Source organism: Botrytis cinerea, chromosome 4, assembly GCF_000143535.2.
Source record: "Botrytis cinerea B05.10 chromosome 4, complete sequence".
Lineage (NCBI taxonomy): Eukaryota > Fungi > Ascomycota > Leotiomycetes > Helotiales > Sclerotiniaceae > Botrytis > Botrytis cinerea.
In genome coordinates, this window is record NC_037313.1 from 305523 (window position 1) to 331246 (window position 25724).

The 25724-nt window shown below is 41.2% G+C and overlaps 8 protein-coding genes across 9 annotated transcripts; 4 read left to right on the forward strand and 4 right to left on the reverse strand.

Annotated features, from left to right (window-relative positions):
* Positions 1-66: 66 nt before the first annotated feature.
* BCIN_04g00810 (hypothetical protein) lies at positions 67-1679 on the reverse strand. Its single transcript, XM_001554369.2, has 5 exons — positions 1469-1679; positions 1118-1418; positions 993-1055; positions 432-909; positions 67-360 (listed from the first exon to the last, which is right to left on the reverse strand). Exons 1-5 carry the CDS (start codon positions 1552-1554, stop codon positions 191-193), a joined length of 1098 nt encoding a protein of 365 aa, XP_001554419.2. The 5' UTR covers positions 1555-1679; the 3' UTR covers positions 67-190.
* A 205-nt stretch (positions 1680-1884) lies between these two features.
* Positions 1885-3072, forward strand: BCIN_04g00820 (hypothetical protein). The gene has a single exon (XM_001554368.2). It carries the CDS (start codon positions 1938-1940, stop codon positions 2913-2915), a length of 978 nt encoding a protein of 325 aa, XP_001554418.2. The 5' UTR covers positions 1885-1937; the 3' UTR covers positions 2916-3072.
* Positions 3073-5389: 2317 nt separating this feature from the next.
* BCIN_04g00830 (hypothetical protein) lies at positions 5390-10508 on the reverse strand. Its single transcript, XM_024692340.1, has 4 exons — positions 10339-10508; positions 9630-10258; positions 7583-9571; positions 5390-7531 (listed from the first exon to the last, which is right to left on the reverse strand). Exons 1-4 carry the CDS (start codon positions 10433-10435, stop codon positions 5720-5722), a joined length of 4527 nt encoding a protein of 1508 aa, XP_024548115.1. The 5' UTR covers positions 10436-10508; the 3' UTR covers positions 5390-5719.
* A 2293-nt stretch (positions 10509-12801) lies between these two features.
* BCIN_04g00840 (hypothetical protein) lies at positions 12802-14183 on the reverse strand. The gene is made up of 5 exons (XM_024692341.1): positions 14038-14183; positions 13723-13983; positions 13436-13671; positions 13139-13389; positions 12802-13083 (listed from the first exon to the last, which is right to left on the reverse strand). The coding sequence occupies exons 1-5, from the start codon at positions 14063-14065 to the stop codon at positions 13035-13037; spliced, it is 825 nt and encodes a 274-aa protein (XP_024548116.1). The 5' UTR covers positions 14066-14183; the 3' UTR covers positions 12802-13034.
* Positions 14184-14668: 485 nt separating this feature from the next.
* Positions 14669-15224, forward strand: BCIN_04g00850 (hypothetical protein). The gene is made up of 3 exons (XM_024692342.1): positions 14669-14787; positions 14840-14915; positions 14976-15224. Exons 1-3 carry the CDS (start codon positions 14771-14773, stop codon positions 15150-15152), a joined length of 270 nt encoding a protein of 89 aa, XP_024548117.1. The 5' UTR covers positions 14669-14770; the 3' UTR covers positions 15153-15224.
* Positions 15225-15411: 187 nt separating this feature from the next.
* BCIN_04g00860 (hypothetical protein) lies at positions 15412-17740 on the forward strand. The gene has a single exon (XM_024692343.1). It carries the CDS (start codon positions 15572-15574, stop codon positions 17597-17599), a length of 2028 nt encoding a protein of 675 aa, XP_024548118.1. The 5' UTR covers positions 15412-15571; the 3' UTR covers positions 17600-17740.
* Positions 17741-17813: 73 nt separating this feature from the next.
* Positions 17814-22023, reverse strand: BCIN_04g00870 (hypothetical protein). Its single transcript, XM_024692344.1, has one exon. It carries the CDS (start codon positions 21698-21700, stop codon positions 17942-17944), a length of 3759 nt encoding a protein of 1252 aa, XP_024548119.1. The 5' UTR covers positions 21701-22023; the 3' UTR covers positions 17814-17941.
* An 860-nt stretch (positions 22024-22883) lies between these two features.
* On the forward strand, positions 22884-25523 carry BCIN_04g00880 (hypothetical protein). Of its 2 annotated transcripts, none has more exons than XM_024692345.1 (5): positions 22884-23383; positions 23435-23668; positions 23728-24384; positions 24432-24841; positions 24912-25523. In XM_024692345.1, the coding sequence occupies exons 2-3, from the start codon at positions 23508-23510 to the stop codon at positions 23942-23944; spliced, it is 378 nt and encodes a 125-aa protein (XP_024548120.1). In that variant the 5' UTR covers positions 22884-23383; positions 23435-23507; the 3' UTR covers positions 23945-24384; positions 24432-24841; positions 24912-25523. The 2 variants fall into 2 exon arrangements, with proteins under 2 accessions (XP_024548120.1, XP_024548121.1); XM_024692346.1 differs by having other exon boundaries at positions 23733-24384.
* The last annotated feature ends 201 nt before the right edge of the window (positions 25524-25724 follow it).

A 25724-nucleotide genomic window follows, 5' to 3' on the forward strand; every position in this document is an offset into this window, starting at 1 on the left:
TAAGGAAGTAAACTGTATATAGCGTCTTACTATAATCCCTGCCCAGCTGGACATATCACGTGTATGTCAGGTACATTACATATTGGCCTAAGGATTTGATAACTAGCAATGATGTAGCTATATATCTAGATATCAAAATCAAAGACTCCAGAAATAATGCTTTCTGTTTCATTGATTCCATAATCACTCTCTAAAAATTCATTGTTCCGCCCTCTGAATTGAAACTGCCACCAATAAACTGCTTTCCGCCCTTGGTAGAAAAACGGCCTGAAAAGTTGTTTCTTTGGTTCTCCTCTTCCCTTTTCCTCTTCCTTTTCCTTTCCCCTCTAAGCTCATTTTCTTTCGGGGTTGGAGGTTGATCTGTTGATAAATTAGTAGACCGATTTTAATCAAATACAAAATAGACACATAGTAACCGTCGAGTATCATACCATTGTTGCGTTTAGCTAGTACTTGGTCTGTGTTATCGCAAAGATCGGTGATGACCCCAGAAAGTTGTTTCCAATTTCCATCCTCGGGATCAGAAAATTTGTTAAGCTGGTAGTGATCGAGCGGCAAGCCATAACTTTCACAGCCATCTAGGATAGCCGACTTCTCATCGACAATAAAATCCTTATAATCATCTCCGAACATTTTTGACACTTTCGAGCTTTTTTGCTCAAAAAAACAATGTACCGGAATATATTTTTCACGAGTTATTGTTGAAAAGCTGTGCACTGTATCTAATGCCATCTCATTGTCGGTTCGTAACACGGTTAATGAGGCTGCTTCCCCAGCAGCGCCCGCACGGAGAATTCTTTGTAATAGTTCACCCGAGGTAACGTTATCAGTACCTCTATGCGGTGTCCCGAGTAATACCACTCCTGTTGTATCATCGAGTATTTTGGACATTTGAGGTTGAATCAAAGCCTTCATCTGAAGTTAGTAATACTCGTAGTGATGAATAATTAAGTAAATAACCAAGTAAGCTTAGATTTTACGAAATGAATTACCTTTTCAATAACAAGACCGCCAAAACAATGCCCGATAAAGATTAATGGCCGTGAAGAGCAATTCTAGAAATTGTTAGCCTGCAACACTTATTAGCGTTGGATATACATCTATGTATTGTATTTACTCTTCGTTGTCGCAAAATCTTTCGTCTCAAATCATCCGCAACATGATCAAGACGAACTTTGACAGCATCATCGCCATACCAATTACTATCATAATTGAATGTCATTATTCGGGCATTCGTAACATCAGCTGGGAGCATTTTTGGATTGCTCAGCCAATTGATGCGGTCCTCGAACTTATTCGCCCGAGTAGGAGGGCCTGTGGTGCTTGGTTCTGTATGACGATCGAGATTTTCCTGTAGTGCCGGCGCCTTGGCCCAGGTTGTCGATGGTGTAGCCCCAAGTCCATGAACAGCCACTATACTTTGTGAAAAGTCAGCATTCGGAAGACAAGACATACGAGAAATGCATACTCAATGACTGGCTTCTCGCAATCAACAAGTATATGGATGCCCAAATCTGTTGGATCAATCTGCCTTGGCATCTTTAAAGTCTCCATTTCTGCTTTGCCTTGTGCTCTTCGCCTTTACCTTGTAATTATGATAAGCAGCGATGAAGAGATTGATATATCTTGGGAGAACAGTCGATTATATGCCCTGAGAATCCCATCGAAAATAGGCTTTCAAGAAATAAGAACGCGGCTGTGTTGAGACTGCATTCCACATGCTGCTCATTCAATCGATACAATTGGATATGAATTATGCAGGCCGATACACTTTGGGGTAGGCAAGCAGACACAATGTACATATGCAATTGGTGCATATACGAAACCCATTTTCAGCATGAATTTGGTATATTTAAGTTAACCAATGCCTCTTCAAATACTCCTGGCACATTCTTCTACACTGTGAATATCGTGCTGAGCTCAAATACAACGATAAGATGACAAGCAATATGATTTCCAGTTCGACATCATTGAAATGCCCATTCGAAAAGGAGCACGAATTATATGATGGGCTACATAGTCTACATGAAGCTCAGCGACTACCTGGCTATCCTCAAGTCTTGCTACAAGACACAATAGAAATGGCAAAATTTCTATCCAAAGATCTTCGCACACCAGTGCTAGAAAAACTCTCTCCCCGTTTATGGTGGATGTCCACACAGTCAAGCGCACATGTGGGGCCTCTTCACCATCAGGCTGTCAAACTACGCAATATCGTCATTTCGGAGAATCCTGAGCTCCATCTCATCTGGTACTACGACAGGATCTTCATCAAACCTATACCGAAATATTTATTATCTTTCGATTTCTGGCATACCTATCTTATATCACCAACTTCGCCCTTGGGTTCCGAGAGAGAGATTACTAAACGCTCGGCGCTCGGCTTTCTCCGCACCTATCGATATCTCGTACAGTATGAATCCGATTTTAATATAGCTTTAGAGAAAAGGCTTTTGCCGGAGGCAACAACGTGGGAATCCTTCTCCAGGTTTGCTTTGAATCTCCGCAGAATCGACGATGCCGATGTTACGGGACGTTATGAATTCGGGGAGATACGCCTCTCAAGATTGAATTTTTACATCAAGATCATTCTTGGAAAAAGCACTTTTCATAAAGTATACAGCCAATATGGAGCTTATTTTGGACGTTTTTATGGTCCTATTCTGTTTATTCTTGGAATAGCATCAATTTTTTTGAATGCTCTGCAGTTGGAAATGGCTGTAGAATCGCTTGGAAGTACTCCATGGCAAAGCGTTCGGGACATAAGTCGATACACTAGTGTTCTAGCAGCAGTTACACTTTGTGGGATTGCATCGGTGTTATTTTTAATACTTGTTTTCCGAATAGCAGCAGAGTGGTATCATGCTTGTCGTGATCGGAGACAGCAAAGACGAAGATTGGATCATGTTCTTTGAAAATCCCAATACCAGCCAAAGGGAGATGGTTGAGGCTGTGACAATTTGCCTTGATAGAACTGCGAGAGCAGGGTACAATTTATTCTTAGAATCTACAAGTACAGAATCAAAAGCTACGAGCGCATCTTTGTAATAGCTATGTACACGTGATCTTACACTTGAGTGATCGCATTGCGATTGGGTCATTTCGTGACAGAGACAGAAGGAAGATCACCACCTTCATCCAGGACATAAAACATATACGCTCTGGAGTTACACACACAGTTTTAGTCTTTATAGGACACAACCCCTCAGATTGGTTTCATATGGTCACTTTGCTTCCGGCAAACCAGTCAGGAAAGTTACGAAAATAGTTAAATTCACATTGCCGAGTATGCCTTTCAACCAGCTTTTATAATACGATATGTCAAAGTACGGCGGTTTGGACTGCCGAATTCAACAGGTTTGATCACTGTCTTATGCAGCCTCAACCGTTCACTAAGCCGCCCAATGCTTAAGTGCTTGTGTTTTTTAGCAGATCACTATGAAAGACACTACCCCAGAAAAATGCAGCTTACCTGGTTGATTATAGTATATCAGCCTTATTATCCCACAATTCATGGGTTCCAGGTTGCCCCATCGCCCTTCAACTACGCTTGCAAGATTTTAAAACGACAAATTCTCGAATAGAACAGTATCGCTTTTCTCGCCGACCAACGATCCAGACAAACAGCACGTCACGCTCAGTGCAATAATGTACAGGACAGATGGTCCCGGTCGGTCTTTCGTGGAGAAGGAGTGGTGACCCTTCGACGTGCGAGTTCTACGCAGATCACGAAAGATCTCTTATCCTCAGTAATTCAAAGGTTTGAAATGAGTGGAACCTTGTACCTTGTACGGCTACCTTATGCACTATACTCTGCTATTACGAAAGAACTTCTCGCAAAAAGACTGCCACATAGGAGCTCAGCACGGAGACAGAGAGGTTGGGACCCCAGGAAGGGCCGGACAGTTCAGATTGATGTGATGGGCAAAAACTGAAGGTAGGAGGATACGATATGGATAGCAGTAGCGGCTGCCAATGAACCATAGATATGGAAGGGGCCGAAGCAAGGTAATTTTTTAATACGGATATGTACATAGACATAGATATAAGCCAGACCAGATGCAGTAGAGAGATCACTAGCCATGGTAGCATGGTGAATTGGGGAAATTCAGAGCACTGGTCGATTCCAGCACTTGTCGTTGACCAGCCGAAGCTATCTGCAGCATGGCAGCTGCCTAAGTTGCTGGGACCGTGTATGAGATAGTCGATTAATCAACCATTAAGGTTATTTCACAGGGTAATTACTCAGAGACGAATGTGTTACTAGATGAAGTAGAATGTAGGTAAACTAATTGACTACCAAGTTGAGCATGAGGCTCCTAAACTATAGAAACTTATATTGAAGAATGATAGTTCTTAGCGTAACCTTAGTCGGAAAGTTCTAGACCAACCTACCTAGACTAGAGCCTACAGGTTATCTACACGATAACCTCAACTCGGAACCTCTTTGGTTTTACGATGCTAGTTAGACAATCAGATCATGTAAATACCTTCAACTCTTGTGTCACACTTCTATTGGTTCAATAATTTATCTGAGTATATAGATAGGCCTTCGTGTTCGTGCTCCTACCGCGTGATTAGTGACAGTAATGTTTGTTATAGGGCATACTGCAATATTGACATTGCTTAATAAACTAGGTTTCGGTGTGTCCTGGGCTGTAGCTTAATAAATTGAAATCAGGGCATTGTGCAATGAACTAGTTTATACCAAAATAAAATAAAAGTAATGATAGGCTTTTAAAGCTTATAACCTTAGAGTTTACAAGTTTATAATTTTTATTCAAAAATTCAAAAATTTTGAAGAAAAAAGAATTATTAGAATTTATAGGCTTTTAAAGCCTATGATTTTAGGGGTTGAAAGCTTATATTTGTTGTGCAATATCCTGATTTCAATTTGTTGAGCTACAGCCCAGGACATACCGAATCCCAGTTTATTGAGCAATGTCCTTGTTGCGATGTGCCCTGTAACATATGCCCTATAACAAATTAAAATCAGGGCATTGCACAATGAACTTAGGATATACAGATTGATGCCAAATCCACCAAATCCACCAAATCAATTAATTCTAATCAAGCTGGTGGAATTGGTGAAATTGATTTAATTGACCAAATAAATTGACCAAATCCACCAAATTGATGAAAATCACCCCTTTCATCACTTTCATTTATCTCACCTATTTCACCTATTACACCAGTTTCATCAGATTTATCAGATTCATTAGAATCACTAGATTCGCTAGATCCGTCGATTCCATCAAAAATAAACCGAGTTAATCAATTTGGTCAATTTTAAGTAAATTGACCAAATCGACCAATTCGTGTAAATCATATGGGATAACAGGAACACTGAGGGCCCGTTCGCACACGATCAGATTTAGGAGATTTAATATGGGAAAATGTTGGTATTACAATCAGAATGTAACGAATTCGAAGACACTCCGTTTATGTATATAATATAATTCATTGCTCAATAAACTAGTTAATATAGAAGGAAATTGAATAAATTGAATTTGAAATTCTATATCAAATTGATGAAATTGTGGTGTAATGGGCGATGTAGTGGGTACTAAGGGCTGCTACGATATGAGCTAGTTCATTATGAAATAGCCTCATATTCACAAAACGACGCTACGTCCTAGGACATACCAAAACCTAGTTTATTGCGCAACGACCTAAGCTCATTGCGCAATGTCGATGTTGCGGTATGTCCTATAACACATTAAACCTTGTCGGCTGAGAATCTAAAGATCAGTACCTCGCCTCTTGAGCAGCCGATGGCAATTGTCAATGTATATTGTGAAACTACCGAGCAGACTGGTCGATAATCCGGCGGGAGCCACAGTACATTCTTTGAGTCCCGGGTGATCCACTCTTGATCAGGGCTAATGCCCAAGCCTTTATACTTATGTTTTTGAGAAAGATTCTGAATTGGTGAGGAATTTGAAATCAATAAGTCTTTAATGAGAATTCTACCAATTTCTGTATCGAGATAAGAGCCAGTTTTATCAAAAGATATAGAGTGAATTGTTGAATGAACTTCAAGTGTATACTGATGTGCACCAGTTGTGGCATTCCAAAGTCGTATTGTTTTATCATCAGAGGCTGATGCTATTGTCTTGCCATCAGGCGAGAAAACAATTGCTGTAACCCAGCTACTGTGGCCCTCAAGTGTTTTTTGATGTGCACCTGATGTGGCATTCCAAAGTCGCACTGTTTTATCATCAGAGGCTGATGCTATTATCTTGCCATCAGGCGAGAAAACAACTGCTCTAATCCAGTCGCTGTGGCCCTCGAGTGTTTTTTGATGTGCACCTGTTGTAGCATTCCAAAGTCGCACTGTATGATCATTAGAGGCTGATGCTATTGTCTTGCCATCAGGCGAGAAAACAATTGCTGTAACCCAGCTACTGTGGCCCTCAAGTGTATACTGATGTGCACCTGATGTGGCATTCCAAAGTCGTACTGTATGATCATCAGAGGCTGATGCTATTGTCTTGCTATCAGGTGAGAAAACAACTGCTGTAACCCAGTCGCTGTGGCCTTCAAGTGTTTTTTGATGTGCACCTGTTGTAGCATTCCAAAGTCGCACTGTATGATCATCAGAGGCTGATGCTATTGTCTTGCCATCAGGCGAGAAAACAACTGCTCTAACCCAGCTACTGTGGCCCTCAAGTATTTTTTGATGTGCACCTGATGTGGCATTCCAAAGTCGCACTGTATGATCATCAGAGGCTGATGCTATTGTCTTGCCATCAGGCGAGAAAACAACTGCTGTAACCCCTTCGCTGTGGCCCTCAAGTGTATACTGATGTGCACCTGATGTGGCATTCCAAAGTCGCACTGTATGATCATCAGAGGCTGATGCTATTGTCTTGCTATCAGGTGAGAAAACAACTGCTGTAACCCCACCGCTGTGGCCTTCAAGCGTATACTGATGTGCACCTGATGTGGCATTCCAAAGTCGTACTGTTTTATCATCAGAGGCTGATGCTATTGTCTTGCTATCAGGCGAGAAAACAACTGCTGTAACCCCACCGCTGTGGCCCTCAAGTGTTTTTTGATGTGCACCTGTTGTAGCATTCCAAAGTCGCACTGTTTTATCATCAGAGGCTGATGCTATTATCTTGCCATCAGGCGAGAAAACAACTGCTCTAACCCCACCGCTGTGGCCTTCAAGTGTATACTGATGTGCACCTGATGTGGCATTCCAAAGTCGCACTGTATGATCATCAGAGGCTGATGCTATTGTCTTGCTATCAGGTGAGAAAACAACTGCTGTAACCCCACCGCTGTGGCCTTCAAGCGTTTGTTGATGTGCGTCCCAATTTTCTTTGATACCTCCGACTACATCGATAAATGATAGTCTTTCTTTCCATTGAGTATTTTTAACCTCACTTATTAAGGGACTAAATACAATCGCAGAACCATATATCTGCAAGGGTGCCTTTTCAATAATTGATCCGTGACTAAGGACAAACTTCTCGGCATGCTTTAAGAACTTGAATAGTTTAGGACTAGAGTCCTGTTGTAGCTAGCACCACTTATTAGCTTTTGAAAGCAGTCACAATGGATATAAACATACCTTTTCCAGAATCTTTCTTATCGATTGCACACTCTCTGAAATTTCACCCAGAAGGGATAGGCTCTCTAACCAATGGAGAAAATGATTGGTGATGAACTCATATGCTATTGAATCTTCCGCTAACCTTTTCCTGAAATCGAGGCTTTGGTCATTTGCATCGCAGAGGTGATCGATCCAATGAATACAGAAGTATCGTATTGACATTAACGGATTGATGCTAGGTGATCTAGAATCTTTCGGTATGATTCCATAGTTTCTAAGTTCGTAGATGTCTCTTTTCAGAATTTTACTCATAACTATGATTGAGCGTTCGTATATGTCCATATGTCCTTGGAGATCCGCGCCGTCCCCAATCTTCGTTTCAAACCTTTTCTTTAAATAATCCTTAGCTGATTGATGAATCAAAGAGACTGTTCCTTCAGCGCTTGTTAGAAATGAGCCGCATTTTTCGACATCCCCCTGTGTCTTTTCAAGTGACCGATCAACGAGTTCAGAAAGCTCGGCGAGAGAAAGTGGACGATATGCAAAATGTGTAGCGACTAGGATATTCTTGCAATGTTTCGGATCTTCTCTCAAACCTGCCTCGATTTTTTCCATTATATGGCTATATAGCTCTGATAAGCCACGGGGCATCTCTTCCACTGTACTGAGAGCGTATTCTCCATCCAATGGCCTGTTATATTTATCTTTTTGGTCGAGCTCTTTAAAGACGAGCCATACCCAAAGGAATGTATTCTCAGCTTGCTGACGAATTCTAGTCTCAATCTTGGCCAAAATATCTGTAGTATATCCTTTTCTTTGTTTCAGGGCCGAGCACTTGTGTTTGATGTATATGTTGACTGGATCCTTCAGACTCTGAGCATCCAATTCGAGTATACTACTTGTATTACTCAGTTGGTTAAGCTCCACCTCAGGACGGCTAGTAACTAGCCACCTAACCTTATCGCATTTGGAAAGAGAAATTGAGATGAGTTGGAGAAGATCATTCAAGTCCTTGTCGCATTCGTCAAGAGCATCGATTATTAAGTACGTCCGCTGTAAAAGAGGATCTTGGAATATATTTTGGAATATCCCCAACAAAGCAGTATTTGTAGTCGAGCCTGTAAACAGAGAATCGCCTGCGTTTTTATACTTAGTATGCAAATGCGAGATGAGATCCTTTTGTTGGATAAGTAGCATCCACAGCAGGGATCTCAAAACTGTCGTTGCGTTGTTCTTGGCTTTCTCTTTGCCTTGACAAAAAAAGTGTGAGACCTTAGGGGCAAATACAGCAGGTTGGTCCATTAATTCGCGGATAAGACCAATCAAGTTCATTGTCTTCCCTGTGCCGGCCGGACCTTTGATCCATAGCAGTCGACATGGAGAAAAGGAGGGCTCATCACTGCTCCAATCAACGAATGTTGTGTATTCCTTAGTATTCAGGATCCAATTAAAAGCCTCAGGGAGAAATTGATCCTTCATCTTTTCAATGGCCTTTATATCGTCTTGTGGATCTATGACGCAAAGGTGTTGGAGACATTCTTCATCCTCATTTTTCTTCTGCTGGGTGATCAGACATTGAAGGGCCTGATGAATTTTAGCGAGCTGTGTTTCTGTCTTATTGCTAGAATTGACGAGCTGGCATAGAGTGCTACTTTCATACTCTCTATGATACTGATGCGAAATTCTCTCAACGGCAGCTTCGGCATCTGTGATGCGCTCCAGATCGCTTGCCCAGTCATCCAAGTTAGTTATCCCACGGAGAACGACGAGCCCTCGGTGCCGGTAGTAATAGACACTCTTCATTTGATATTTGAGAATCTCCTCGTATAGCTTGATAACTTCACCTTCCAAAATCTTAAGTACTGATTCAAAAGACTCATCCCTCTTCTCAATCTTGTCTTCTTTCAGTAGATGTTCGGTGAGAGCACAATACCATTCCATTCTGGAAGTAATATGAGCAATGCCCTCACGATTCAATTTGGTTGACTTTCCGGGATTTGAGAGAATCTGAATATAGTTAGTTATGCTAACCCTAAGTATGCGAAATAAAAGAACAGTTGCTTACTTGTAGTCCAAGACAAATAGCAGCCCATGGAAGTGCGGCTTGCGGTATGTTCCCAATTGCTGCATCGATTATTCCCTTAGCTTTCTCAGTATATTCGATGACACTGCCTACATTTTCTATAGTCTTCGAAGTCACAGCAATTCTTGTCTGGCCTTCTTGAACCAAATACTCCATGTTTTTCTGTCGCTTATTCGGGTCTTTTACTTCTGCCAGAATATCGTCAGGTTCAGAAGCGGAGGCACCAGAACCTCTATTAGCCACAAGTATCTCGACATAATTGTTGACAAGCTTTGCAGTATTGTCATTCTTCTCCAGGTTATCGTAAGCAGCATTCCATAGTCTCTGCGATATGGAAAGCTTTGGGTTCTGGAATTCTTGATCCCGCTGCGCTGCAGGATCTGTTACGGACTGTGACGGATCAGCCTCGGCAGTTGAATTGATAATATTGAGGACGGGAGGCGGATTATGTGTTTGAGCAGCATGGTTAGAAGAGTTGTTCGTAGCCTCTGACAGAACAGAGGTGGTGACTGGTTCTATACTGGTTGGAGAGATTCGGGCGCTATTGTTAGGATAGTTCGGAAGGGAGCTATGTATATCTGGTGGGTCGCTAGAGGAGGTTTCCCCAGTATCTGATATATCTCCGTATTAGTGGCTAGGCAATCTTTGTAGTTCTACGAAGGTGTGAAATTAGCGTTTCACAACACCTTACCTGTGGATGGTATCATAGGAGCAGGCGACAAGGTAGCCGTGCTATGATTTCTACGAAATTTCTCCCATTGTTTCTTGAAAGTACTTTTCCATGGCATAGTGCCGACAAGTAACCCTTCAAGGAGTATTAGATGATTTTGTAAATATGGAAACAATAAAAGCAGTTGGTTCAAGATTTTGCTCGAAGGCGGGCGGTTAGTCTGCCTACGTGTCAAGAAACGGTCACGTGATCGTAATGCGTGAGTTGAAAACCGGTTTTCCCTGATACAGGTCGGATGAGAAGACACCGAGAATCTCACATATTTGATACCCTGAAAAGAAGAAAAGTCTTTTTTCCCCTCATCATGATAGTTATCAGATGATTACACAATTTATGACCGCTTGCCCTTCTATCTGCACCACCTGCGAAATCATCACCTTGTGCCTTGCTCATAACTTTCACACTGAGAAACGACAGGGTAACAAAATCAGGAGCCTAGAAAAGTGATGGATTCTAGAAGGCCAATGGCAATTAAACTTAATATACGATAATTCAACTACATCACCATAAATCTGTTATAGGGCATACCGCAACATTGACATTGCACAATGAGCTAAATTTATTACTTTTATAAACTATGTTTCAATGTGTTCTAAAGCATAGTTTAACAAATTACAATCAGGGCATTTTGTAATAAACTTAGGATTACTATACAAATTCATTGTTCAATATCCTAAGTGTATTGTATAATAAGCTAGTTCATTGAGTAATGAATTATTATATATATTTATTTATTTACTGGAAAGAGACAGCGAGATATATTTAAAACGAAGTATGATATTACTAGTACATATTCTATAATAAGTAATTTGATCGATTTGGTGGATTTGGTCAATTCATTGAATAAGTTTTGAAAGAAAATACATATAGTAAATAGAAGGTAATTGAATAAATTGAAATTGAAATTCTATATGAAACTGATAAAATTGTAATATAATAGGTAGTGTAGTGGATACTAAGGGCTGTTACAATATGAGCTAGTTCATTGTGGAATAGCCTCATATATATTCCATAAACTACGCATTAGCCCAGGACATACCGCAACATAGTCTATTGAGCAATGCTCTAGCTCATTCCACAATGAGCCAGTTTATTGAGCACTAAGCTAAGCTCATTACGCAATACCAATGTTGCGGTATGCCCTGTAACATATGCCCATAGGTGTTTGAGTGAGAGCGTAGAGGGAGGACAGAAAGCTATCGATAGAGGGGGATTATAAGAGCTATATTAGAGAGTGGGGAGAGGGGGGCTAGAGACAAAGCCTGGAGTGGAATATAGTAAGTTTCAGTAGTGCAGGGAAGTCCGAAGGCCTAGCGATTAATAAGAATCTGAGGTACCTGACAGCCTCCACTGAGTTCTGTGGTGGGGGTTTTCTTTGGCTTAGACGGCCACTCGTTGAAGTGTTGTTTAGTAAGTGGATATAGAACGATATGTAGTGGTGCTTTAGCATTTTTATATAAATACCTCAGTATAGCATTAATGTATTGAAAGTGCCGATGGTATTAAGCAAAGTCTTTGTGTGTTGCACAGATTGTAAGGAATCGGTGTAGTATAGAGTGTGGGAGATCTAATTCTGGTAGTACTCTAATAGTATAGGTAGGTAGCTACTTCTTGTAATTCGAGAATAGCTTGAGGAAATTTTCAGCCCATCATTCTTGCTGTAATTGCTGGCACAGCCGCAGAGGGCTCTGGCAATCGATTCAATCCCGCCGATTGTAGGATGGCTTGCTTGGCCATACGGCGGCTGGGGTTTGAATGCTCTTAGGTCTGCAAGTGCATGTGCCGCCTCATTCCCTTCGGACCCATCGGATGAAATGAGGCCGGGGATAGAAATTGACAAAATTAACCAGAACGATACAACTATGAGACCGGAGTCAGTTTGTGAGGATTACGAGCTCTCTCGGGAATGGATGGGATTGTCAGTATCAAATGAGTAGCCAGAAGAACGACTTGAGGCTTAAGTAAGTGGTAATGAGGAGTCACCCTTTGAGGATGAAGAATTACAACACGAGCTCCGTGAAAGAGCTCATCAACTCAACCAGAATAGCCATTAGATCGTGGCACCTTGCTAGAATACAAGAAGAAGAGGAAGAAAGGGGAGGCCAGAAAAGGGGGGTGCTGAAGCTAATAGAGGGTATTGATCTCCCTTCCAACCGAGACCCCACATATTTTCGTATCGATTTATTTACCCTTGCTTTGGCGTTTATAAGGCGGGTTCTCCCCCAGAACTGGCTTTCACCTACCTCACTCAACTTGTAGATTGAGGACGTTTCAATCACCTAAATCATGTAACTAGCCGGCCTAATTGGTTTGCCTACCTCCATACTGTTGTCCGTTAAGAGCTCATTAGAGCCCGTAACCATCTTATATAATCTTAGACTCAGAGTAGACGCTGATTTATTCAATCCAATTCAATTCTTAGATTGAAGGCTACAACGAATTAAGGCAGAGATGGTTGATTGTTTCTAGCTAGATATATAGAAACGAGTGCATACATAGTTCAATTTCTCTTTTCCTCCTATCTCTAGAACCTTTTAAGTTACAACAAGTCGAACGTGCATCTTGATTTGTGGCGGATACCTATCGTCGACGGAGTCTCGATTTATTTGTAGCAAGCCCCAACAGGCATTGTCTTTTTGAGGCATGAAGCAGTTTTCCTAGCTACTACTTGTCTGAGAAACAAATACAGTCAAGATTGTAGTATATCTGAACAAGTTTGTGATCAGCTAATTATCTTATGGATATCACTTTTATCACTTACGTCGCCCCTGCCATAATCAAATCTATTGTTCTCGATTTTGTTAACCAAGATACGATCGCTAGGAACAACATTATTGAAATCATGATCATCATCATTCGGGTTGAAATGCTGTCAATTCTGGCGCAAGCAATGATAGGTATCAGCAGTAGAGTTATTGTAAGGAAAAGAACTAAGATCCTCCCTAGGTGTTTGATCATGGAACCAGAATAGATGTAGATATTTGGACCATCCGAGATATTATGTAGAGAGTCCTACACATTATTAGCTTATTATTGCATCTAAGAACTTGCTATGTACCTTTCGGAAAACCCGATAGAACTTGATGAGTGCATCCTCTACCCAATTCTCTGACCGTTTCATTGCATCATCTCCAGGAGGAGCCAAAGACATTAATTCCTTGTCGTATGTCAAGTATGCTGTCTCTTCTCTACTCAAGCTACCTGTGTTACTCACCCAGTTCCTCAAGCTCTGCACTTCTCTTCCTTGTGCAGCATTGATATTCAGAAAGCGATGTGTTCTTTCAACAAACGAATCTTACTCATATTAATAACTTTTATTTTGCTAGAGTAACATCTTAATCTCACCATATTCAGCTAGAGATGTTTCAATTTCAGACAAGAGGGCACTGCGAGCTACATTCTTATCGGATCGACTCTGACCAAGAAAAAGAGGACACACTTCATTCTGATCAATTTCATCCAGACGCTGTTCTAACAAGGACAACTTGTCTTGTTTTAAAAGAAGTAATCGAGCACGTAATCTGGGGAAGCGTCGACATAAAAAAAAAGATTCATGGGTCGAAATAAGGGCAGAAAACTGAGGATAACCTGGTCTATAATCCTGAACTAGATAACATTAGCTTAAGGCTTCATAGGTTCGATCAATATAGGCTTTTATACTTCGTTTTGTAGGTAGAGTACTTTGCATTTTAAATCTCGCAAATTTTCAATCGTCGCAAAAATGAATATTGATACTGTAATCTAATCTAACCGTGGGGATGCCTTTCTCCACATATCATGCGACTTTAGCCTTGTCAGAAGTAGCCGAACACCAGCGTGCTATATTAGTGAAAGCCTAAGAATATGCCTATTTACCCATCCCACCCAACCCCACTCACCGAGTAACGGGTATGCATGTAAGCACCATTATGCAGGTAATCAATGATGTAACTGGCTAGCGCGGACAAGTCTACCTTTCAGCTGAGTCTTCTGATGCAACAAGCATCCTCTAGTTGGTACCGATCAAATACACAATAATTGATCCCTGAACATTCCGCCTCATCAACCTGATCAAGTCAGCATTCAAGGCTTAGCATACAAGCATTTAATTTACAATTACCTGACCGAGTGGTATTACAACTTCGACAGCAGATGGTGATGGGGGGTTCATTCAATCTCAATCAGCCCATCAAAGCGTATGCATATTGATGTTACCCAAGGCATACTGTAGGGAATGTGATGAAAGACGATGTACTCATCATAGTATGCAAATGATACAAAAAGAATTTGATGCCCAAATTAAATTCTACACGACGTTCTTTCCAAAAGTATCCAACTTAACTTTGAAGCAGTCTTACTATTCCCTCTGATATCTGTCTGGTGTCCGCTTGTCATCCTGAAACTCAACACAACAATGACTGGTATCGAAAGGTTTGCATCACTCCACGTTTTCCAAGCATTACTCGGCTAAATCCCTATCCAGAAGTCCGAGTTCAAGCCCAGAGCCGCAAGTGGTTACTGATGGTGATGGCCGTGTTTGGGTTGATGCATCATTTACTGTTCGAGACCCATCTTCAAATGCGATTTTCGAAATGCGCTGACTAAGAATTTAAATCTAGCAAGCGGGCTTTCACGTTGGAGATAAAGTGTATCTGCTTATTCCCGGCGGACCACGCCACGGGCCTTACAAGGTCGCACAGGTGGCTTCTGCAGGCAGATACGTTCTTTGCGATGACGAAGGCCAGAATGTTCGAAATGGCGAGGAGATAGAAGAGACGAATCTAGAAGCTGCATGATGCGTTGGTCTGATATTGTTTCTACCAACGCCCGATGGAGACGTAATAATACCCTTTGTAGCCAAGAATTCAATCATTTATTTTCGCTTGTGATCAAATGCGCCCGGCCATTGTGGGAAGACAAGAATCTTGGTTGTTACTCAACATGCCAGTGATCCTTTTGCATGAACAGGTGAAGGCTTACTGCGTCATATGGGGTGCAACCTCAACAATATTCCGAGCCCAGCGTCATTTTGATTTTTTGGTCAAAAGTCATACTGAATTCCAATCCCAACTCATTTTACCCCACCCTACCCCATCCTATCCCATCCTATCCCATCCTATCCCATCCTAAAGATATTGTGTTTTGAATTTTTGGATTACTCATAGCTATCACTACGATCGCTTGGAAGGTTGTTATTGCCAAACTACTGTTCAACATGCAAGAAGACGAAAGCAAACCGAATTGTCATGCGCTTTTGATCGGAATCAATCTTTATCAACAGTTGTTGCCGACAGGCGCCTACAAAGACTGGTCGCTGAAAGGATGTGTACGAGATGTCCAAGAAATCAAGGAGTACATGGAAGATATACTGCATGTCAAACATATACAGATGTTAACGGCGAGTACGCTCGATGAACACTCTCGTCTGAGTGCAGATTTTATTCATCCGATCGAAGAGCCAGAGCTGTGGCCAACATACGCAAATATAATCTCCAGTTTAGATTATATCAATTCTTCAGCCAAGCCCGGCGATTCCGTATACATACATTTCTCTGGGCATGGTACCTCCAAAGACTCTACAGAACCCATGATGTTGGTTCTCTTTGATAGAGGGAGCAATCGCGGTCTTCGTTATCTGCAAGGCTCGGAATTGACACAATTGCTCAGTAAGATGGTGGATAAGAAATTGACAGTGACGCTTGTGCTAGATTGCTGCCAGTCTGGTGGCGTCATGCGCAACGATTCTTCAATCCGATTTCTTGAATACGACCCTCTGGTCGATGCTGCATATCCATCTTCTCATGAGCAGTATCTTAACCCAACCTACCGCCACATCGCCGCATCTTGTGATACGCTGAGAAATCCAAGTGGTTACATGATCATCACTGCTGCTGGTCCTCACGAGAAAGCGCAAGAGCATGATTTCAGTAAAAATAAACATAATAAACAATATCATGGGGTGCTATCCTATTTCTTACTCAAAGCCTGGAAAGAGTCTGGTGGTCCTACAGTGAAACAAAAGCTTATTTACGAATACCTGTCTATCAGGGTCCGAAAAACTTGCCAGGGACAGAATCCTATGTGTTATGGAACCAATATTCGAGGATTTTTTGGAGACGTCCCAACGGGAATCAATCAAACATCTATTCTCGTGGTCATAAAACCAGATAAAAACATACAATTAGAAGCTGGCCATATACATGGTATTTGTGACGGCGATCAATTTTTCTTACATCCTTTCGGCGATTCCAATTCTGAATCGGGAGAGCCAATAATTGCCAAGGTCATACATGTTCGAACTCTTGTTTCAGACTTGAAATTATTAAATATAGCATCTACTGAAGTCAGGACATGTTGGTTCGCAACACCGCTTACACGCCTATCCTTGAGGAAATTCCCCATTCGAATCCAGCTCAGTGCCCCGTTTCATGATGATTGGGAGACAGCTCGGAAAGAACGACAATCACTCAATATCATCGATATGAATCAGACTCTAGAACAACCAACCTCTTTCCTCGTGATTCAAAATAACGGAACCGAAAACGGTTACGAAATCAGAGATGAATCCTCAATAATTATTGAACAGCCTAGCACAACACATCATAAAACGGGGAATCCAGATGGTATTTTAGATATTATCGAGCATATCGCGAGGTTTAAACTAGTGAAAAATATAGTCAACAAAGCACTAGCAGATCCAACACACCCTTTTAGAGAATCATTCAACATTAAACTTACCAACTCAGTTGGAAAAGACTTTTATCCAGGATGTTCACAGACAGGCTGGTTTCAATCTGGGTGTTCCCATCTAGAATGCTCGGTAGAAGTGGATGATGGCGACCGAATTCATCTGCATGTGCAGAACAAAGGTGATTATAATCTTTATGTTTATGTTCTCAGTCTAGGGCCACTTTGGGAAATAGAAGGTGCTCTCCATGCGAGTCATGCGGTTATTCCGGTATCAGGAAAAGTACTCGAAAAATCAAATAATTCCAATGATTGGACTAGAAAACTAAAGATAAGGACACCAGACATCATAAAGCAGAGGCGGCAAGATCAACATGAAGAGGTCATCAAAGTGTTCCTCACCACTCGACTAACTTCATTTGCTTCACTGGAGTTGCCGGAACTCGGTAAATCACTAGAAGTGGTTCGGCCTAATACTAAAAGGGAAACAGGAGGTGATGGTCCTCCGGAAAATTGGGCCGCAGTCAACTTCCGCATCCGCGTGTCTTCAAAGTAGCAGTAAATGGGATAGGGATAGCGGCCTGGAATCAAAAGGTATTAAGGTTAAGTGGATTGTATCAGTTGTGTCATAGATTGAGCAACTCGGGAATTATGTGCAGGAATACAAGATTTGTAGCAATATATATTTTGTGATGCAGGCGAAGGGTTTTGAAGAAGGCATGCTTTCTGCTCAATTTCTTTCTTCTCTTTTTAGCTTCAGTTTACATCAATGAAAACGTGTCTATATTCTCGTAGAAGAATACTTGACTATAGTAAAATAATTAGCTCCAAATCGATGCTACGCTTGCTGCATATACATAGTAAATGAATCGCTTCTAGATAAAATCAGACAAAGAAACTATACGCCAAAATGAACATATGGAACCCAATGCAACGGTCCTCTTGATTTCTCATCTTCTCCTTCATCTGAATCGTCTTCCAAAACACTCCTTGGCAATCTGGTATCCCGTTCTTTGCTGCTCACGTTCCTTGTTCCTTGATTACACTCCAAAGATGCTTTGTTTTTTTCGAGCTGTCTTCGCTTTCTCACACGTCTTTTCTCTGATGACCCATCTAACCAACAGGTTCGAAGCTTTCTTACAGCTTCATGAAGCCCCCGACAGATCGATTCATCTGTTATTCCTCTATCCTGTATCACTCCATATGTAATATTTGTCATATCCACACAAGATTCATCATTAACCTCCCATAGAGTGCCAATAACATGACGGAAGCCAGCTAACTGGTATGCACTAATCAAGTGGATACTCTCGTCAAAGAACTTTTCGTCTCCGATCTGACCTGTACCGCATGCTGAGAGGTAGGCGAGAAATGGTGACGATTCACGGAGGTTCATTTCTAGAAGAGTAGCTACTGTTAGACGGCCATCCTCTAGAAGCAAACTGCTTCGTGAAGGATCTGTCAGATTCGTGTGTCCATGACCAGCAAAATGGAAAATTTTGCATTTAGGCAGATGCGACTTAACGCTTTCCATCTGAGCCTTTGCCTTAAGAGGGATAAGATTCATCGATTTGCAAAGGGTTTTTAATGCCACGATCTCTTCTTCGGCAAATAGAAGACTGCTACAACCTGGAGTAACTTTCATGGCAACAAGAAGTGCATGGGCAGGAGTATGTAGCATATTGTTCACAACAGAACGTCGCCGCGCATGGATAATTGTCTTGATAGAGGAGCTGTAAGATGACATAACTCTGTCAAGTGTTGATTCCATAGAAGGTTTACTATGGTAGCCAGCGGCATGAAGAGGAAATTTGCTTAGAGGTCCAGTAGTAATCCACCATACATGAGGCCAATTACCATCAGATGGAGGCTGGATAAACCCAAGAGCTTCCAATATTGGATGAACTGCGACATCCCATAGCCATTCAAGAACCTTGGGAGTGCCCAAAATTTCAACCGACTTTTCTTCAATTTCCTTTTTGCTAAGGTCTGGCAAATGTAACAGCCGTATTTGATGTTTTTCAACAAGTATTGCATCGCAGCGGTACTTGCTAACATTTATTACCACAATTGATCCTAATCGTGCAGCAGCCACCATTTCCTCCTTGCTTGGCGGAAGTAGGAAGTCTCTGAATCCATCTTGCTGGCGAATTTCCTCAATAACCTCATTGAGCCTCTTGCTTACGTCATTACGTTTACTTGTTTGATCCTGTCCAGAGGGTGCATGACGCTCATATACTAAATTTGCAATCGGAGAATCCAACTGCTGCCGCAGGGAGTTAAATTCTTTTGCTAACTCTAGGTGTTGCTTTTCCAGATCGAGCGTTTCTGTACGAATTTCTTGCAGAGATGTTGCGAGGACACCGCGACCTTGCTCGAGAAATTTGAGTGCATCAAACGGATCCCGTCCTAGATTCAACGCTATCGCAGCTCCGTCAGAAGCCATGCCAACTATATCAGCAAGCAAGTGTTGTTTATCAGAATTCTGAAGAGATCGGGGTGTAAGCAGGGGAATTAACAGTAGACTTTTGGAAGCAACTCGATAAGCTGATGACCAGGACGTGCCTACAGCGTACAATTCAAGCAAAATCTTGCTGGATCGTAATCGAGCGCTAACTGGAGATGAAATTTGATCGATAGATTTCGTAAAGTGCTGAATAGCCGTTTCTAGATCTTTGATTGCTCCTGTTCTCTGATATTTATTCCTATATCCGACCCCAAGAGATTGAAGTCGATCTGCTTGGGCTGGATGATTCTGTGGTGTTGCGTCAACAGCTTCTTGGAATCGTTGAATAGTTATTTCTAGATCTTCTATTGCTTCTGTTCTTTGATATCTATCACTATATCCAGTCCCAAGAAATGCTAATAGATTTGCTCGAGCTGAATGATTCTCTGGTGTTGCATCGAGAGCTTCTTGATATAGTTGAATAGTTGTATCTAGATCTTTCACTGCTCCCATTCTTCTATATCTATCACTATATCCGATCCCAAGAGATTTCAATCGACCTGCTCGAGCTGGATGATTCTCTGGTGTTGCGTCAAAAGCTTTCTGAGATTGTTGAATGGCTGTTTCTAGATCTTCTATTGCTCCTGTCCTTTGATATTTATCTTGATATCCGATCCCAAGAGATTCCAATCGACCTGCGAGATCTAAATGATTCTCTGGTGTAGCATCAAGAGCTTCTTGGAATCGCCGAATAGCTGTTTCCAGATCCTCCATTGCTCCTGTTTTATGATATCTATCTCGATATCCAATTCCAAGAGACTCCAATCGACCTGCTCGAGCTGGATGATTCTCTGGTGTTGCATCAACAGCTTTCTGAGATTGTTGAATAGCTATTTCTAGATCTTCTATTGCTCCTGTTCTTTGGTATCTATCATTATATACGATCCCGAGGGTTTGAAATCGAGCTGCTCGAATGGAATGATTCTCTGGTGTAGTGTCAAGAGCTTCTTGGAATCGTTGGATAGCTATTTCCAAATCCTCCATTGCTCCTATTCTGTGATATCTATCACTATATCCGATCCCAAGAGACTCCAATCGACCTGCTCGAGCTGGATGGTTCTCTGGTGTTTCATCAAGAGCTTCTTCGAATTGTTGGATAGCTATTTCTAAATCCTCTATTGCGCCTATTCTTTGATATCTATTTCGATATCCAATCCCAAGAGACTCCAATCGACCTGCTCGAACTGAATGCTTCTTCGGTGTTGCATCAACAGCTTTCTGAGATTGTTGAATAGCCATTTCCAGATCTTCTATTGCGCCTGTTCTTTGATATCTATCTCGATATCCAACTCCAAGAGAATTAAATCGACCTGCAAGATCTAAATGATTCTCTGGTGTGGTGTCAAGAGCTTCTTGGAATTGTTGGATAGCTGTTTCCAGATCCTCCATGGCTCCTATTCTGTGATATTTATCTCGATATCCAACCCCAAGAGCCTCCAATCGACCTGCTCGAGCTGGATGATACTCTGGTGTTGCATCAACAGCTTTCTGAGATTGTTGAATAGCTGTTTCTAGATCCTTTATTGCTCCTATTCTTTGATATCTATCATTATATACAATCCCAAGGGATTGAAACCGATCTGCTCGAATGGAATGATTCTCTGGTGTAGCATCAAGAGCTTCTTGGAATCGTTGGATAGCTGTTTCCAAATCTTTTATTTCTCCCATTCTGCGATATCTATCTTGATATCCGATCCCAAGACATTGAAGTCGACTTGCGAGATTTGGATGATTCTCTGGTGTGATATCAAGAGCTTCTTGGAATCGATGAATAGCTGTTTCCAGATCCTCCATTGCTCCTGTTATTTGATACCTATCTCGATATCCAACCCCAAGAGTATTAAGTCGGCCTGCAAAATCTGAATGATTCTCTGGTGTGATATCAAGAGCTTCTTGGAATCGCTGAATAGCTGTTTCCAAATCCTTTATTGCTCCTGTTCTTTGATACCTATCTCGATATCCAACTCCAAGAAAATGAAGTCGACCTGCTCGAGCTGAATGATTCTCTGGTGTGGCGTCAAGAGCTTCTTGGAATTGTTGAATAGCTGTTTCCAAATCCTTTATTGCTCCCGTTCTTTGATATTTATCTCGATATCCGATCCCGAGAGATTCCAACTGATCTGCTTGAGCGGAATGATCCATCTGATTCATCTGTTTCTTCAACTTGTTGGTTTTATTTAGAATTGACTGATTAAATCGTAAAATGATATTTTCCGAATTCCTGACTCAACATATGTTATAGGAAAATATTATCATATGACCTGACCGAATTGCTGCCCTGTTAGGTTGAAACTAACCTCGGCTGCCTCTAATTAACTCGCAAAACTTAAAAGCGCATCTTTTGCGACTTGCACTCCAATAATTAACTTAAAATAAAGGCGAATATAAGGTTATATTTGTTAATGTTAATAATCACTGTTCGTTGTGAACAATTGTATTTCCTCATTCTTTTCTATATCAGATTTTTGGTTTACTGAAAGCGCCAAAGAATGTGAAGTTCTGGATGTTACATCACATCGCCTTAGTATAAATGATACCAAATCCAAGGTGGCTTGTACTCAATACCTGTTATGGCAGCGATCATGTGGGCGGAGTGGGCACTAGCGCAATACGCTAACGCGCACTCCACATATTATTCAACTCCGGATAGCTTCATTAAACAACAATATCATATAACTAGATGTCTGAAATGAAGGCTGTATTGAGGCTGTGTTAAAGACACTTGTTAGATAACTTTATTGCGAAATCTAGTTATATACATTGCGTGACTAGGGCATTCAATCCATAGAATGATATACTCAAATAGGTTACTCATTATATTTTTCTCGACAATTGTTCTTGACTCTTAGTCAAGTTTAAAAGAACAAGTGCTTGAAAGTCTATTTGCGTCTTTCTTAAGAAAGAATCTTGATGGCAAGAATTTAGTGCGGCTGACAGCTAGACTGACAGCGGCGTTATTGAGGATGCAGCTGCCTAATAACCTTTGAATCGATTTAACCTTATTGGAGCTTATTTTTTGATGGTTTGCTTCTTGTAGTTATTGATTGTTCTATGAATGACCATGGAGGTCAAGCCTCATCCGGCCGCTCGTGTGAGCATGTGAGCACTCATGTAAGAAGCATATGCTATCTAATTACAGCGATTTAAAGCTACTGCATTCGATGAGTATAGTCGTTGTTTTACATAGCCTCAACTGCTTGCTGAGCCTGCATACATTGCACGTGATTATGCTAAATTTCCCCATGCTAAATTTCCCCATGTCAAAGATCCGCGTTCTGGAAACCCCGTATTCCAAGAAACGCCCCACCAACATGTTAACTCAAAATCCTGTCTTGGCATTTCTTTTCTTATCCATCAAGGGGACTTTTGTGTCTCTTCTTTCTGCCTTAATGGCTGTCTGTGTTATGATAATTCGCAGTGCCTTTTCACTTCCCATAATTATTTGTAACCATAGATTCAATTTACTTTCATTCTATCTTTCAACCTTATCCTTGTAATCCTATTTCCTTTTTTTCCTTCATATTTCCTCCTGTTTGTTTCCAGCAATTCATAAGCTTCCTTGGAGCACAAATTTACCATCTTCACCCAGTCTCAACCTCGACCAAACATGGAGCCTACTATCCAAATTCTTGCGTAAGACACTCTCAAAAAGCTCCAGAATGTTCTGCGACGACGTAAGGATAATGATAAAAAACTTAAAGAGAGAGAGAAGAAGCTTAGCAGAGAGTTTTATTGACTTTTCCGGGTTGATCTAAACAATACACAGTTTTTGCAGCCAATTGGTGCCGAAAATACGAAAACTGGCATTTATTACATCAGACGGATATTTATCAGGTATATAAAATCTTTCATTTTTATAATTTATTTATACTAAAGAATACATAGATACTGCGATCATATTGGTATCGGTCATTGATGAACAGCTATTTTTAAGCAGAATTGCGATCAAGGTACAATAATGCTATTCCTCCATTGGGTCTGCAAGACCTCTCTGGCGAAGAAGCGAAAGAAGGGGAAGAGAAAGTCTGTCAATCAATACTGGCGGGACTTCAAGATGCTCTATCATCGGGTTAATGACACATTTTTTGATACAAATGATTCGAATGAGGCCATTTTAAGGTACATTAAAATCTTTCCTTTATACTTTATTTTTATATTTCTAAACTAACCTCGCAAAGTATAGTGATTAATGGCACGCTAGAAGATAATTTCGGATTAGATATTACTGCAAAAGCCAAGCCAGCGACCGGACCAGATGATTTACTTCTGTTGTTTGTCCAGCATTGGGCTCGCGATAAATCTATTTTGCCTACAAAGGACGATCGACATGATATAGTTACTATAATGCTGTTTCAATCCTACACTGGCGGTCGACCTGCAGAGTTCGTTCATTAATCAAAGGGCAAAGCTAGCGAAGATCCTTTTGGAAAGGCAGAGACCGATAAATATGTGCGATCTCGAGAGTCAACATCTCACGATTGGAACGATAAGAGCGACATCGAGGATGCCGATGATTCTGAGTACGATAAGCTTGACAACGATAGAGACTGCAGAGAACCTGATAGTAGTTACGGCACTCATAGGGCAGATATTGCCATAGCAGATGACACAAGCGAATGTCGTATCATTAAGATTAGTGGATCTGGGGAATCGGTTCCGTAGACTTGTATTGACGTAAAATACAATGAATTTGGCGAGTCAATACGACAGTACAAAGCACTCTGCTATAAGGACATCTGTCTCTGGATATTGCAGAATCTCAGGTCTATGGGAAGACACCTTGCTATGGAAGTTCACTTACGGCATCATAAAAGTGTCGATAATAAGCCCAAACTGTACGTTGCTTCTTCCTACCTTCGAAATCCTGACTAACTCATCTCAGCACGACCTTCTTATTCTGGAAAAATTCTCTACCGATTCTTTGTCCGATCTCTCACATCCTGACACGCGCAATCCGTGGTTATGCAATTCTCGTCTATGGCTATACATCTGCCGAACCCTTCTTCACAACGGACCTTGGAAGTCAGGGTATGAAAGCTATGAAGGTACATTGGAAACTAGAATGGCTCAAAGGGCCAATCTTCCGAAGGTCTGTTTGTTCCACTAATGGCTGGGTGAAGTCAAAACAGAACCAATGTCCTATTCGACTTATGCCTTTTATATTGACCGTCTAGGGAAGGATGCTGGCTTTGAAGACAAGTTGAAAGCTATTTCTTTCGCCGAGGTACTGCAAATGCAGTTGATGGTACGCATTTTATTGATATCTCTATCTAATTCTCTAGGATATAAGTAGTATGAAAGTTTCTATTTGCCTCACTACCCTACAGTATCCACAAACAAGACTAACCAAATTTCCTTCCAGACTCAACTTCAAAGAAAGGATGGAAAGAAGATTTTTCTTGTTTTGTTTTCAGATACTGGTGTTCTCAAAAGTGTAGACTTCAGACTTGTACATTGTCATAGGTTACGGATAGTGAAATCACCTCCTAACACCCCCGTATCTTCCTTTATTGGTGATGTAAACCCCCACCACCATCTTGTATGGATATGACGTACCAATTAAGATCGGTACCTATAATGAAACTGTTCTCTGTCTGGGTAGCTTGGCTGAGCCCCAAGTTACTCTCAACTCTTGGGATGCAGTGGTTCCGCAAAAACCACGTTGTTATAGAACTCAACTTTCAAAACTTGAGGAAGGGCCCTCTCAATCCGAAGTTTCAGAACCCATCACAGACTCATCGCAAGGTTGCTGTTACTCTATTCTAAATTCATCTCGATCCATTGCTCTTATGGCTCCCGTTATATATGAAGAACAATGCTATAAAAAGATGAAAAAGAAGTTTAAACAAACTCTATCCCTCCACTCAATGATAACCTATGTTCTCGAAGAAAAAGAGACAACCCCGTCTAACGATGCCGCTATCTGAGCACAATCTGCATCAGCCACTGATACAAACGTTGGAACAGTAAATGGCTTATTAGCCTGAAATGACACTGGCTGATAAAAGTCAATTTCGGCCGAGTATTAATACTTTGTTGACTCAGTCTTTTCGGATGAATCTGCTCGTATCCTTCCCCCTCATCATCCAGGATTTGATACTGAGATAGCTGTCAAAGAAAATAAAAAGGCATTACAATATAATCTCTTCAGATGCCACATAACTAGCTTCCAGTG